The sequence below is a fragment of the Danio rerio genome, chromosome 5 (genome assembly GCF_049306965.1).
Source record: "Danio rerio strain Tuebingen ecotype United States chromosome 5, GRCz12tu, whole genome shotgun sequence".
Taxonomy (NCBI): Eukaryota; Metazoa; Chordata; class Actinopteri; order Cypriniformes; family Danionidae; genus Danio; species Danio rerio.
In genome coordinates, this window is record NC_133180.1 from 24398327 (window position 1) to 24414471 (window position 16145).

At 34.7% G+C, this 16145-nt stretch overlaps 1 protein-coding gene across 1 annotated transcript; it reads right to left on the reverse strand.

Annotated features, from left to right (window-relative positions):
• Positions 1-1933: 1933 nt before the first annotated feature.
• Positions 1934-13442, reverse strand: gbgt1l9 (globoside alpha-1,3-N-acetylgalactosaminyltransferase 1, like 9). Its single transcript, XM_073952158.1, has 8 exons — positions 13339-13442; positions 11877-12837; positions 10853-10882; positions 10718-10753; positions 10526-10582; positions 8201-8233; positions 6095-6229; positions 1934-3595 (listed from the first exon to the last, which is right to left on the reverse strand). Exons 2-8 carry the CDS (start codon positions 11936-11938, stop codon positions 2905-2907), a joined length of 1044 nt encoding a protein of 347 aa, XP_073808259.1. The 5' UTR covers positions 11939-12837; positions 13339-13442; the 3' UTR covers positions 1934-2904.
• Positions 13443-16145: the final 2703 nt, after the last annotated feature.

Below are 16145 nucleotides of genomic sequence, written 5' to 3' on the forward strand. Positions count from 1 at the left end.
CTAAAATATAATTTTAAAAATATATGTTTAATAAATCAGTTTTCTTTCAATGCACCAAAATACATTGCCTATAGTAAATAGAAATGGATCAAAATATTCATTTTCAAAATGGGGTCTACTCAATTATGCTGGGCACTGTACGTTCATTAATTTAGTTTGCCAAAATAAATATATTCAAAAATTCTCATTTTTTTTAGTTGAGCCTAACTAAAGGTAAGGATAACACAAGAAATATATAATTAGATATTACGAAACAAAATTATCCCTTAATAAATTTACAATATCATGAGAAGGAAAAAAGTATTCTATTGTGCACATTATGCTATTTTAATATTAATTTTTCATTCTTACAACATGTGTAGGTGACATGAGCACAATTTAAAGTAGACTATAGTATGTAGGATGAATATGCAGTAATTATTAATTCTTTCTTCTCTTTTATTATTTTTAATTCAAAATAAAATATTTATTATCATCCATTTCTGATAGTTGCTATAGTCACAAATGCTTAAGCTTCATTCACACTACCAGCAACACAAAGTAACAAAGTGACCATTCATTTTAATTGAGAGCTGTATTTTAGATCCCAAAGACTGTCTTCATGGCCTACATTTGCAGATGGAGATGGGACAGGGAGTTGAGTAAGGTGTTCTTCCGACGTCACACATATATGCTCTTTGTAAACCAGGAAGTTAAAAAAAGGCAAATAGTCATTAAAATAAGTGCACACACTCACCGCCACTTAATTAGGTACACCTTACAGACTTGAGAACTGCCTTCATCCTTCGTGGCATAGATTCAACAAGGTACTGGAAATATTTATCTGGTCCATATTTTGGTCCATATTGACATGATAGCATCACGCAGCTGCTGCAGATTTGTCGGCTACATATCCATGATGCATATCTCCTGTTCCACCACATCCCAAAGGTGCTCTATTTGATTGAGATCTGGTGATTGTGGAGGCCATTTGAGTTCACTCATTGTCATATTCAAGAAACCAGTCTGAGATGATTCATGCTTTATGACATGGCGCGTTATCCTGCTGGAAGTATTATAAGGATGAACATGGTCGGCAACAATACTCAGGTGGGCTTTGCCGTTGACACGATGCACAGTTGGTACTAATGGGCCCAAAGTGTGCCAAGAAAATATTCCCCACACCATTAAACCACCACTAGGCTGGACCATTGATACAAGGCAGGATGGATCCATGCTTTCATGTTGTTGACGCCAAATTCTGACCCTGCCATCCAAATGTTGCAGTAGAAATAGAGACTAATTAGACTGGGCAACATTTTTCCAATGTTCTATTGTCTTATATTGTGTGAATTGTAGCTTCAGTTTCCTGTTCTATTGACTAAATACTTTTGACATAGACAAACTATTTTACACTCACTAGTCACTTTATTAGGTACACCTCTCCAACTGCTTATTAACGAGCAAATTTCTAGTCAGCCAATCACATGGCAGCAACTCAATGCATTTAGGCATGCAGACATGGTCAAGACGATCTGCTGCAGTTCAAACCGAGCATCAGAATGGCAAAGAAAGGTGATTTAAGTGACTTTGAATGTGGCATGGTTGTTGTTGCCATAAGGGCTGGAAAGTATTTCAGAAACCGCTGATCTATTGGAATTTTTATGCACAACCATCTCTAGAGTTTACAGAGAATGGATAAAAAAAGAGAAAATATCCAGTGAGCAGCAGTTCTGGGCGCAAATGCTTTGTTGATGCCAGAGGCCAGAGAAGAATGGCCAGACTGATTGCAACCATAACCACTCATTGCAACCAAGGTCTGCAGAAGAGCATCTTTGAATGCAAAACGCGTTCAACCTTGAGGCAGATAGGCTACAGCAGCAGAAGACCACACCGGGTGCCACTCCTGCCAGCTAAGAACATAAATAAAGAAATAAAAGATGAAATAGTTTTTCTTTAAAAATTTAATTTGCCTGAATACTAAGTGGTAGAAAAATACTTCTCATTTAAAAAGTATCTATATATTACAATTTGACAGTATCGTTGAAAAATCCATCAACCTCAAGAAATATAATGTGTCCTCTTTAGCAATGTTAATAATTATACACATACATTTTTGAACAACAAATATATAGAGTTTTAACATACACATCATCATAAATTGAACACATTTAAAAACATCTTGGGTGTGCATAAAATTAAACAAAAAAAGTAAACGATTTGAGATAATTGTATTTAACCAGTGACATCAACTGAATATGTTTAATGTCGTTGCTCTTTACACAACACAGTTATCCACAGATTATGATTTATTATTGTAAAAAAGTTGCAATGGCAAATATTTGGGGGACATTATTGGCTCAATAATAATGTTAAATTACATATAATATTTATACTATAAACACGGTTATATAAAACATAGAAATATATTTGTAAATATTCTGACTTTTCTACAAGTGTATATACTTTTTTGCTGTCAATGCGTCCATAATGCTTGTTTTACAGTATACACTATAACATACAGAAAGATAAGTGCAATCTTACATACAGTAATTATAAATAAGATAATGCTATAAAAATACAATTATATTTATGCAGTAGAGTACCCAGAAAAGACAATTTTAGTTGATTTCAGATTCAGATCAGACCCATTTACCTGTAGCTGGTTTACTTTCTAAACCACCTACCTCATCTCTCTAAAAAAATAAAACAAAGGGTTGTCAGTGACTTTAGTAATTCTAGACTGTTTGACTGGACAATAACAATGGAGAGTATTGTACAATGTTACCAATTTTTATGTGGTCATTCAAAAAGCTTCTGTTGCTACATACAAACATTACATTCATGTTTGTACGTCTGTGATTTATGTTGTAGATGCAAAGTCCCTGTTGTTAGATTTGCTTGTTGACAGATTCACAACATATGTCATGCATTTGGACGAACCTCTGCATTGTTTTTAGCCACATGAGAGAAGCGAATAATTTTTATTTGTCCTGCACTTATGTTGATGTCCCGCCACAGATACTCAGGTGACAGCAGCTTAGTGGGTTTGTTGTAAAGGAAATATTTGTTCAAGTGAGACTCCTCATGCCATATTGCCTCAATGGAGTTTTCATGATCAGCGTTCAGCTGCTCGCGGCAGGTTTTGGTGAGACGATGTATTTCCTCTAATGTGCCACCAAATGCGGCAGCAGTGTAATAATAATCACCTTCCCCAACCGGAATAAATGCTTTAGACTCTGGTCTTCGCTCGTATGTAAATGATTCCCTTGGATAATCAAAAAGCCAAGGGTGAATGACACCTACCAGATTACCCAAAGTCTCTGATCCCCAGCGGCCATAGAACTTCGTATCCACGTCAAGGCAGAATATATAGTTGGCTTCATGCATCAGTTCATCCGCTATTAGTTTTTCCAGTATCTCCATCCTGCCCATACTGATGTCCTGCCATCGGTCCAAACTTGGGACCTTTCTGACTGTCAAACGATGGTTTTTACCCATCTTTACTTCAGGAACTGCTTCAGGCTGATCCGTGAACAGGTAATAATGGACTCCAAATCCAACAAAGTAATGCTCCTCCGCTGACTCCAGAAAATCTTTGAGAAAACGCGTGTATCTAATAAACACAATGACAGATAACATGGTTAGTCAGTTGATTTATCTTTACCTTTTACTACACTATAGAGGAGGATAACTGAAATCAGTAACGAGGCCAGAAATTGTAGACCATTGATAAAATAAAGTAGATAGCACAGCAGCGCCTACTTTCAAACTTATTCTGTTTAATTCCATCACAATTGTGTCACTATGTCTTTTCCTTATTTAAAAACTGTTTTCGACTTCTGGCAATTTATGAATTACAAAATAGATTGCTTTGATTAAAATGTAGCGATGTCATATGACCAGATGAGTTTATATACTTTCTGCTTGCACATCAATGTAAGCACACAGATGTAAGTGGAACATTTTGAATGGTTATTTGGCTGTTTTTCTAAACACATTATTCAACTGTTCTCTCCAAAATTTAAATGATGTCATTGATTACTCACCCTCACGTTTTTCAAACTCCCTGAACCCTTTGTTCATCTTTAAAACACAAATTAGGATATTTTAGGTGGAATCTTTTTAAGTGAGTTCTTCTCCTTTGTGTCTGTATAAGGCACACATTCACAAGACTATTATGAGTGTGTCATGATCGGTTGTTTGCTGATGTATTACCTCAAATTTACCAGTTATTTATTTCGAACTGAATAAGCCTTGGTGACACGGTGGCTCAGTGGTTAGCACTGTCGTTTCACAGCGAGGTCACTGGTTCGAACACCACTTGGGTCAGTTGGCATTTCTGTGTGGAGTTTGCATGTTCTCCTCATGTTTGTGTGGGTTTCCTCCAGGGGCTCCGGTTTCCCCCACAATCCAAAGACATAAAACATATGCATAATCCTCTGCATAAAACATATGCTGGGTAAGTCGGCGGTTTATTCTGCTGTGGCGACACCTGATGAATAAAGGGACTAAGCTGAAAAGAAAATGAATGACTGAATGAGAATAAGCCATGAGTGAGCATCTGGAGGGTCTACATTACTGCACAGTGCTCCTGAACTAGCACAATATACTGATACTGAGGAGAAGAAACTAGTAATTAATAACATCATTTTTGGTTTTGCGAGAACTAAACCTTTAAAAACTATTGCAATTCAATTCTGACTATGCTGTTTCCCTGAACAACCTTATTTAACCAACATAATTTAGCTCTAAAGTAAAACGCTTATTCTCAAATTGCAGGAGGAAATTGGATTAAGCAGGTCAACTATCATTTCACTGGACATAAGATAAAAGTACACATGCAAATTTAGTAGACAGCTAAAATGGCATTATCTGATTTTAGCTGAAGAGTCATTTCAGCCAGAGACCAATAAATACTAAAACATACACATGTAGCTATTGTGTTTAGCTTCCCCAAGAATTAGTTAACCATAGTGGGCCACATTTCCGGAGATGTTCTTGATTAAAACAAGTCCAAATTTCACATAAAATGGTATGCAGATCTTGAAATAATCATCCTAGAGTGGCATTATTGCTGCTTTGTTAAAGCTATTCTCCTATTCCTAAACCACTTGATGGTTTACATAATTACGAAGCATCTTCTGTTAAAAAGTATCTGCATTTTAAAAAACTTGGTACAATGAGTTCACGCTCTTCTCCTCACAGTTCAAACAGTATATTAAAAGGGAACTTAGAATTTTAATAATGGCTTGCCATATTTTGAGAAAAATAATGATTAAAAATTATTTAATGAAAAACTTATTGGAAAGTCTGATAAACCTTAAAGATATAGCAACAAAATCTAATGCATCTAAATACAGCTTTTGGCCAAATTTGGGGCTTGTATAATTTTTTTATATGCTCGGATTATAAAAATGTAATATTTAACACTTTTTATTTAAAAAACAATAAGTCTTATAGGCATGAGGAGATATAGCAACAATCTTAAATGTAGAAGGCACATTTTGACCACATTTGGGCCTTGTGGCATGAACGGCCTAGGAGGAGATACGTTTGTTTTCAAGGACAGAGTAGTATAACAGTATGTTGGCTTTCTCAAGCCAACATAATAACTCAAGCCCAAAAATGTATGATGTATGTAGACTATTCAGTGTCATTTTACATTTTATTATTCAATTTCTGTATCTTAAGACCATTAGAATACCAGAAAAAATAACATTAAGCACAGCTTGATTTAATTTGTATTCAATTTTACATATCTGTACTTTGATTGTCAGTACATTTTGCTATCTGTAATTTGTTAAATATATTTATACAGATGCACTTTACTAAAAATGATTAGTACTATTATTCTTTAATAAAAAAATATTTTTCAACAGAACTATTAAATTCATTTGGTGAAATTATTTTTATATTGCAAAATATATTGCAGATAAGCAAATATCTTTTCCCTTCATTAGCGTGGAGCTCTACACTTTTCAACCCTATATTAAAACAATATTGTGTCTTATCTGATTGGGTGGGTCAATGATCAGTGTGGGTGAGCAAGTGCCACCTTGGTTCTTACACAGCCTTGCCACTAAGCCACACAGAAGTATAACGAGGAGCTTACTTTCCCAAAGCGAAGACAGTGGTGGCAATGGTGATGTTATGTTGCTTGTAGATAGAATCAATCAGCGTGGGGTTAAAGGTTCCCTCCCAAATGATAGGGGCTAGCCATGGTGATAAAGAAACAACATCTGCCCGACTGTATCAAACACAAACATATAAATTATTACATAGCGCTGTACTCCCTTTACAAAAAAAAAAATAGCAGTTAACTAAAGTAAAACTGCAAAACAACAGCAGCATATAGAAGAATAGCTGCAGTCAAATTAAGAACAATTGCAAAATTGCAATACAATGAAGTATAAACACAGTTCAAATACAGTACAATAAAGTTCAATAGCAGTATACGTTGCACTAAACTGGAGTAAAAAAAAGTAATCTCCGTATTTACTGCACATGTGCTGCTGTAGTCTAATACAGGGGTTTTGCTGTATGCACTGTTACCGTGCCCCACCAGGGGAACACCAGCACCTATCAAATGGGGCACAAGGCATTGAGGCGTGCACTTGAGTAAATTATGAAGATTTTTATGCGTTCTCTAGAAGGAATAATATAATTAATGTTAGCTCCACAGCTAACTATAATTAGTAAATGCATTCCAGTAAAATATATACAAATAAAATGGAGCAGTTGCTTTTTAAAATGAATGACACTTTAAAATGAAAGTGAATGAATGAAAGTCAAACCGGTGAGGGGTCTGACAAAAAAGTGCCCCTCTGAATCAAATCAGCAGGATGCCCTTCTGGATCTTTCACTTACTATGAAGACTACTGACTACGCTTACATGGACATCTGTAACAGTTATTTGCCTAAATCTGAATAAGACAATATTAATTACCTAAAGTGTTTTTTTAAATGTTGCGTCACCAGGCTATTCACGTTTCCTGCAGTCTTATGTATTTTTTTGTGTTTCATCTTCAATTTCATGACTTTAACTGCAGTTCGACAGTTTAACTTTCACTCATGAACATTTCATTCATACCCCTGTGACAAACTGGGGTATTTGACGCGAATATGAAGGGATGGTGGAAGAGTTGTTTTTATTGATACCGCATGTCGAATGGAAAAAAAAAACGTATGCATTCTTATGCGTTTACTTCAATAATGCCGCATACTCCACATGTCTTAATTCTATTTCTGTTTAGTTCAGTTATGATTTTGGTCGGATTGAGGTAATCAAAAATTTTAAATGGTAGACTCTTAATCAGAGTATTGTCTTATTTATATTAAAATCATATTAAAGTATTGTTGCCCATGTAAACATACTCAACCACACTGTCAGGGCTCTGCGAACTTGGCTTTGCGAAGCAGCATTTTCTGTATGTACGTACATTAAAAGCAAGTATGCTATGGCTCACGCTTATTGGCAGTGGAAGATGATTTACGGTTAGTCGTGTCAGGAATCTGACCACAGATTAGCATGTTGTCCTCGCAGAAACGGGCTCAACCATCACTCTGAATCAGGTAAGGTATTTATGTTTCAATGTAATTAATGCTACGCACTTTAAACGCAGCAAGTAATATGTGAATTTTGTTTGCGCATGCATTTTCATTTTGGCTCGAGGGAGGAGTGCCTCTGGAGGCACGAGGGAAATTGGACAAACTTGGGGCGCCGTGTGTCCTAAAAGTTTGAAAACCCCTGGTCTAATATGCCAAAGGTATGGTAATAACTGCACTGCACTTGTGTTCCAAGGGGTTTGTTCTTCAACATCTTCCAAGAACATTTTGTACTTTTTTAGGGATGTTCTTTTGGATTTAAGTAATTTTCTATTTAGAATTTTAGGAGTTTATTTGCAAAAACGAATAATAAAAAATAACTGCAGTTAAATGAACACTACAACAGCAACTGTAATGCAATAAAGTTCAACAGCAGTAAAACCTGCAGTACAACTAAAGCAACATTAAATAAACTGAGCAGGCCTTACAAACAATTACTGCAGTTTTTAAGGGAATAATTAAATTTTAGTTAACTTCTGAAAAGTGCATTTTTTGGACACTTTGCACTTTTCAGATGTTTTCCTTTAAAAAAACTGCAGTAATTTTTTTATAAGGGTCATTCTGTTTGTAGGTGGAAATGGGCAAAAGGTTAATGCTAAAACATAATACTCACCCTGCTAGCAAACTGGGCTGTTTGTACTGAAACCTGTAACACATTTGAATTAGCAGAAAGAAAAACAGGCTAGGTTGTGAACCGAGGTGTGTGAAATGAAAAGATTGGTAAATCTTTATTCCCCTCTCATTGGTAACCTGAGAACCATGAAAACTATCATGAACCAAGAATGTTTTTATTGTTTGTGGCTTAATGATACAAAAGTTTAAGGGGTGGTATAGTGTTTCATGTTTGTGGCTGCTTTACAAAACACACACTTGATTGCTGCTATAGTGACTAATTAAAACATACCTTGTTTGAACCCATACATCAAAATTTCTCTGGCCCAGCTCTGGCCCACACAATCAACTTTTGCTTGGGCCAAATGCCGCAGTTACATGACTGGACCAAGTCTGGCTTCCAGACAAGAGCCAAACATGAACTATATCTGGGTCTCAGCCAAGTTAATAAAGCAAATCTGTGCCTGAACTGGGCCAGTTAGGACCCATGTTTGGACATTGTCTGGAAGCCACTCAGGACTGCAATGAAATTGCTAAAATTATGAAGCATTGTGGGTTAATAATAATAATGTTAGCAATGGTTAATAATAATAATAGAGTTTGTAAAAGAACAGTTTAGTTAATAAAATATATGTAATGTAGATTGAATTCAGTTATTTTTGGAACATACAGGAAACACAGATTAATAATTCAAACAATTATATCTTGATTGCTTCCTGGATTAAAATGAAGGCAAAATGCAAACAGGAAGATGGAAATGACTTTTTTTGTATTAAAATATTTCATTCATTCATTCTTTTTCCTTCGGATCAGTCCCTTTTTTATCAGGGGTCACCACAGCGCAATAAATCGCAAAAAAATTTCTTTACACAAAAAATATTTAAATGTATTTTAAATATGGGTCAAGATTGGCCAAACTTGGGAGATCTGGGCCAGAATTCTTTGCTACCTGGTAAATGTACTCAAAAAGCTTGATTCAATTAAGTTTATGGGGTTCAGGCACTCCCAGAAAGTAATGAACAGATTAAGTATGAAAGTTAGATCTTACAAGCAAATTTAGCTACATTTTAAAATTAGTTTGTTCTTAAAAAAAGTTGCAGCCCTTTTATTTTTAAATAAAAACTAAAAACAAAGATCAATCTAAAATAAAAATAAAACAAAATAAAAATATGGCAGAAAAAATCTACCTGAAACTGATTACCAGAAATAGAATTTCAACAGGGTTTCTAACCACATGAATGTAGCTTGAAACAGAAACAAATTATATTTCATTTTTTTGACATCCTCTCTACTGTATCTAAATATAACCAGATTCCAACTGTGTTTAAAACACAGTTAAAAAAAATCTTTTACCCAAACAGCTTGAGGAAAAAAGTATACTGAGTATACGTGCATATAGCAAGAACTATATCAACTTCATCTGCAGTAAAGACAGCTACACGAAGCAATAGACTCTGTTTAAAGTCCCATTTTCTTGGTTCAAGCAGAAACCTGGATGATCTGAAAGGTTTTGTTTTTAAATGTCTGATGTCTCAGCTTGAATGCAGACAACAAAAAACAGCTGTAGTCACAGTCCAACCATATCTGTAGTAAATATACAGCTGACTGGGTGAGCTCTCTATGGGGATTTCTGTGTAGGCGGAAGTAATGATACACTGCATGGAATGAAACCGGACACCACGTGACCTCATGTGAAAAGGGTCTATTGTCCACTTTTATATACCCAAGTGCTTAAACACAAATTAGCAAAATGCCATAGACACACAGCTATAACTTCACTTTAAATGTGGGCATTACTCTTTACAATGTGTACATGATGAATAATTTGACTGTTTTACTCTATATGAAATAACAAAACATTTTAGCAAGTGCAATGGTTGTCATTTTGACTCGGTATCTATCCGATTGTAGGCTAAACATTCATTCATTTATTTTCTTGTCGGCTTAGTCCCTTTATTAATCCGGGGTCACCACAGCGCAATGAACCGCTAACTTATCCAGCAAGTTTTTATGCAGCAGATGCCCTTCCAGCTACAACCCATCGATGGGAAACATCCACACACACATTCACATACACACTCATACACTACGGACAATTTAGGCTACCCAATTCACCTGTACCGCATGTCTTTGGACTGTGGGGGAAACCGGAGCACCCGGAGGAAACCCACGCGAAGGCAGGGAGAACATGCAAACTCCACACAGAAATGCCAACTGAGCCGAGGTTCGAACCAGCGACCTTCTTGCTGTAAGGCGACAGCACTACCTAGTGCCCCATTGCCTCGCTTAGGCTAAACATAATCATTTTAAATAAAGTAATACTTACCCTGGAGATGTTTTTAAACTTCTCTGGCTTTCAAGGGTATTTGGTTTTGCCACGGATCTGAAAATTCAAACTCTTACTCAGTTGAATTATGATTATATAGGGTGCGTACAAGTATTTGCTAAAGTATTCTAATATTTGTGCATTAGTTTCTTGTGTGTTGAAATGAGAATAATATGTAACTGCATGACTTACGTTGCAAAAACCTGTTCTATGAGCTCTTGACTGCAGCTTAAAACAGTAAAATGAAAACTTTTGATCAGCTAACATGCAAACTTTCTGTATGTCTGAACCAGTTTTTTTTTTGTAGTGGGTGTGTACAAAACTCACCTTCTCACGTTTGTGCTCAGGTAAATGAGCCTGTGAAGAAAGACGTAAAAGACATAAAAGATTTTTTATAAAGATGTGTGTCTGTTCTGAACAAAAGTTTATCAAGTACACATGAAGCAAATAGTAATGACAAGGATGATAAAATATGATCCTTTCGGGCAATGAAAATACGTAATTCTTTTTAGCACAAAAAAAGGTCACACCCCAGGAAAAATGCCACAACTTCAAAACCCAAACAAATGTTATTTATCTTTCATTCACAATTTTTTATTGCACTGTCAAGCAAGAACTCCATATATATATAGTTGAAGTCAGAATTATTACCAGTTGAAGTCAGAAGTATTAGCCCCCCTTTGATTTTTTAAATATTTCCCTAATGATGTTTAACAGAGCAAGCACATTTTCAAAATATGTCGAATAATTTTTTTTCTTCTGGAGAAAGTCTTACTTGTTTTACTTCGACTAGAATAAAAGCAGTTTTAATAAAATAAAAAAAAAAAAAACATTTTAAGGTCAAAACTACTATAGTTTACTAGTTTACTACTAGTTTAACTACTAGTTTATACATGTAAATGTGTCCTGAAAACATCTAGTAAAATATTTTTATTGTCATCATATATATATATATATATATATATATATATATATATATATATATATATATATATATATATATATATATATATATATATATATATACATGTATATATATAGTTTTTAAATATTTTACATAAGTAAAAAGATTTTACAACTTAAGTTCCTGTCTAATCTTAAATATTACAATATATATTATATAGTTATTGTTTATAAGTATGAATAATAATGATTTTGTAATGATTGGGAATTGGTCTGTAATGTATGTATCTTTTAAAAGAAAATTACTTTGCAGCAGAAAAAACACTTAATAGACAATTTATTTAAAAGTTTGCATTAGTACTTCCTTAATATTTATCAAATCAATTCACAAACCAAATCCAGAACATCTGTGAACATCAAATATTGCTGAAAATATGTTATTACTTACCCACTCAATGCCATCCCAAAAAACAGAAGAATGATGAAAATAAAATTTGCCCGCAGTGGCATTATTCCTGTTTTAATTTGTGTCCACACTAATGTTAAGCTTACTAAAAGGCAAGCAAGAGGAATTAGCAGGAGATGTTGAGATCAAGGAAGGAGGGGTGTGTTTCTATGGTGAGTGGGATATTCCAGAGTCATATTGACACAGAAGGGTGGAGCTATGGGGAAGAAAACTCAAATTTTTATAATGATGCCAAATGCCCATTGAATAATAAGAATGCCAAAATGCAGGTTCAGAGCTGTAATGCCCAGATTGATTTGCTCTAAACTATAATGGACAGATCTATTTGAAAACGGAAAATATAAATCTAGTGCACACTCATTATAAACTTTAAAGGTTTAGTTCAAGTAGTTTTTAAAGCCCTGAGACCTTTGTGTGTTAGCACAAATTAAGATATTTTAGATGAAATCTAAGAGCTCTCTCATTCAGGTTCCAGACTCATTCAAAAACACAAAAATCAAATCTCAATATTTTCCAGGTCTGAGAATATTTTTGTGGGGACGTAAAACAAAAATAAGGACTTTATTCAAAAGTTTGGTCTGTTTTGAGGATGTTTTTAAAGTTATTGTTCTTACATGCGAATGAGCTTTCAGATTACATCTAAAATATTTTAAGTTATCTTCTGATGAAGAACGAAGCACATTGGATGTAATAAACTAAGGTAGACTGAATAAAGCTAGATAAAAGTGTTAAGACTTTTTAAAGTTAATTTACACTGTCCTTGGAAATAAAACATACCTTGTGAAATTCTAACCTCAGCTCAAATACCAATGATAAAAGCAGAGAGGTCATACAATAGCAATACAATACAATAATGAATGAATTGAACTGAACACTAAACCAGTCACACTTGAAATGGAATTCAAATTTCTGGATTTAAACACCGGTACACCCAGTGGTTCAGCTCCAACCCTGATCAAATGCACCTGAAGCAATTAATTAGGACCTGAAGCAGCACTTGATAATAAAAGACAGGTGTGTTTTGGTCAGGATTGCAAATCTACAGGAAGGTGTAGCTCTCCAAAAATAGCGATATGACCCCTGTTTAGGTGGATTTAAACAGATTCAGTTTAGGGCAGCTCCATTGACTCCAGCCAAGCAAACCAAAGACAGCAACGGCAAGGAACCACAAATCCAACAGTTGAAAGTGGAGAACAAACCTTGGGATTTGTTTAGTCTGTTGAGCTCATTTTTTTCATGTGAAAGTGCAATTATTTTTGCAATTGTTTTAGAACTTCAGATTCAGCTGCCTATGGAAGAAATTACTAGAATAATAAACTGCTGAAAACGGTCAAACTACTTGCTCTACAAACAAGTTTTTGCATGACTATACGGACAAAGCACAATAAAGTAATGAGATAATATCAGTTTTCAACATCAAGCAGCAGAACAAGCTGTTTTTAACATCGAAAAATAAATGGAAGTGAATAAGACCGGAAGTCTCGAGCCAAAATGATTCAGTAAATGAAGAATAAGGTGAGTAGCCTTTCTGAATATTTAACTAGGAACTAAATAAGAGAAAAAAACGAAAATTCTAAACAAAAAATAGGAAGATTTGAAATTTGATAAAACAAATGGAATATTCTGTATCATCAGAAAAGGTTGGGACAGTATGGAAAGCACAAATAAAAAAAGAAAGTGATTTCCAAATTTACTTTGACTTGTATTTCATTGCAGACAATATGATCAAAAATATTTTATGTTTTGTCTGGTCAACTTCATTCCGAAAAACATTCCAAAAAAAGTCAGGACAGGAGCAGTTTAGGGCTTGTAATCAGGTAAATTGGTTTAATTTTAATGCTGTGATTTTAAACAGGTGATGTCAACAGGTGATTATACTATGATTTGGTACAAAAGCAGCATCCAAGAAAGGTCTAGTTCTTTAGGAGCAAAAATGGGCAGTGGATTGCCAGTTTGCCAACAAATACATGAGAAAATGATTGAAATGTTTAAAAATAATGTTCCTCAATGAAAGATAGAAAGTCAATTGGAATATTTTAATTTCAACAGTACATAACATTAATAAAAGATTCAAGTAATCTGGAGGAATTTGAATGTGTTAAGGACAAGGGCGCAAGACTAAGCTAAACTACAGTGATCTTCGATCCCTCAGACGCCACTTCACCAAGAATTGTCATCCATGTACAAGCGACATCACTACATAGGCTGCTTTGGCAAACCTTTGTCAATTACAACAAATCATAGTTACATCCACAAATGCCAGAAAAAATTGTACTGTGCCAAAATGAAGCCCTATGTTAACAGTGTCCAGAAGTGCCGTCAACTTCTTTGGGCTCTGAGGCATCTGGGATGGACCATCACACAGTAGAAATGTGTACTGTGGTCAGTATTTTAGGTATGTTTAGGGAAATTTTTATAGCGTGTGCTCCAAACCAAAGAAAAAAAGGATCATCCAGACTGTTGCCAGCAACAAGTCCACAAGCCCGGGTCATTCATGGTATGGTTGTGTCAGTGCCCTTGGCAAAGGTAACTTCTGTGATGGCACCATGAATGCTGAAGATTTTGGAGCGCAATATGCTGCCTTCTTTTCCAGGGAGCCCCATGTATATTTCAATTCAATTTAATTCAGGTTTATTTGTGTTGCACTCTTTACAATAATTATTGTTTCAAAGCAGCTTTACAAAAGGTGCATATTTTTACATTACAATTAAAACAACCTAAAGTTACAATTAAATATAAGTTATTATATATATAAACATAGTAAACCTGCAGTTTTACAGTATATACAGTGGGTGATGTCTGTGTGTGCATGTTTACTTAAGTGTATCTGTCAATTAAATGTATGTCTTGTGGTTAAAGTCCTCGATGGTTGGCATTGTCTCTTCATCTCTCTGTATGTGTCGTCCTTGAACATTTCAAGAAGAGAATGCAAAACATTCTGCACATAATACAAAGTTTTGAATGCAGAGGAAGAGGATACAAGTACTTAACTGGCCTGCATGCAGTCCTAAACTGTCTCCAATAGAGAATGTATGGTGCATTATGTAGCGCAATATGCAACAACAAAGACTCTGTACTGTTGGGCACTTTAAGACTTGTTTGCTGGAAGAATGGGACAAAATTATACCTGAAATGCTTCATCCATTAGTGTCTTTAATCCCTATAGATTTTTTAAATATTATGAAAAGAAATAGTAACCTTACAAAAAGGTAAGTGCTTTTCTGTTCCAACTTTTTTTAAATGTGTTGCAAGAATCAAAATTCTAATATATGTGTTTATTTAGAAAAAAAAAAGAATAAAAAATAAGAATAAAAAACCCTGAACAATAAAAAATCACGAATACGAACCCATTACATAATGTTTGTTGAATTGTCTGCAATAAATAGAGTCAAAAGTCAAAGTAAAATTTCCAAAGTAAAAGTCCCAATTTTTTCTGATTCGGGGTTGTATATATTTTTTGGCTTTTTATAATAAACAAATAAGAACTTTTGAATTGAACTAGAAGCTTTACTTATTTTTCGATAAAGAACTCAACTGTGATCATCAGCGTTATTGTTAAGTTTAACTGTGTAGAGCCCACTGGTGATCTTTATGCGCACATGAAAATCATAAACATATGTGTGCATGGCATGTGATCTGCAATAGAGACATGTTAGAGACTCGTTTGGCTATGCGAGCTCATAGATAAGTGTAAAAAATACAACCTAAGGCAAATATTTACATACCATTTAAGGCAAGTAACTCTTCAAAGGATTGGTGTTCAGTGCAGGAATTGACAAGTGTTTAGGTGCGTTTGACTCATGCAGAGCTGCGCAGACCAATGTGGCATGATTAAATCATTTGATTTTCCTTCCAATAAGGAATGAGGAGGGAGATGCGTTATAACTTATATTTATTTAAAAAATAATCTCTTTCCAAAATGTTTGGATCTCATTGCACTGTGAATGAGATCAAATGAAAATGAAAAAGGGCACCCACTTCTTCATTGCACTTTGTATTTATATATCTTTTTAGTTATTAATTCATCTAGTCTGTAATTAACTATAACTTCATCTTTATCTGGTCTCCTCTTCTTTAAGTGCTCATTGTTCCTTTGTGCTTCACACATATTCCCACACAGGGAGTTTTTCCATGCCACTGTTGCACTGTTATTGACACATGGGGATTTAAGCCTGACAAACATAAACATGAGACAGCTTAAAGTCAAAAGAAAACAAATCACAGAATCATTTAGCAAGACATAATGAAATT

Coding starts and splice junctions, on each gene's coding strand:
- gbgt1l9 (XM_073952158.1), bottom strand. CDS start 11,938: ATGCCACTGCGGGCAAATTTTATTTTCATCATTCTTCTGTTTTTTGGG. Junction 10,583..10,717: donor ATAGAACAGGTTTTTGCAAC/GTAAGTCATGCA, acceptor TTGAATTTTCAG/ATCCGTGGCAAAACCAAATA. Junction 8,234..10,525: donor AGTTTAAAAACATCTCCAGG/GTAAGTATTACT, acceptor AATGTGTTACAG/GTTTCAGTACAAACAGCCCA.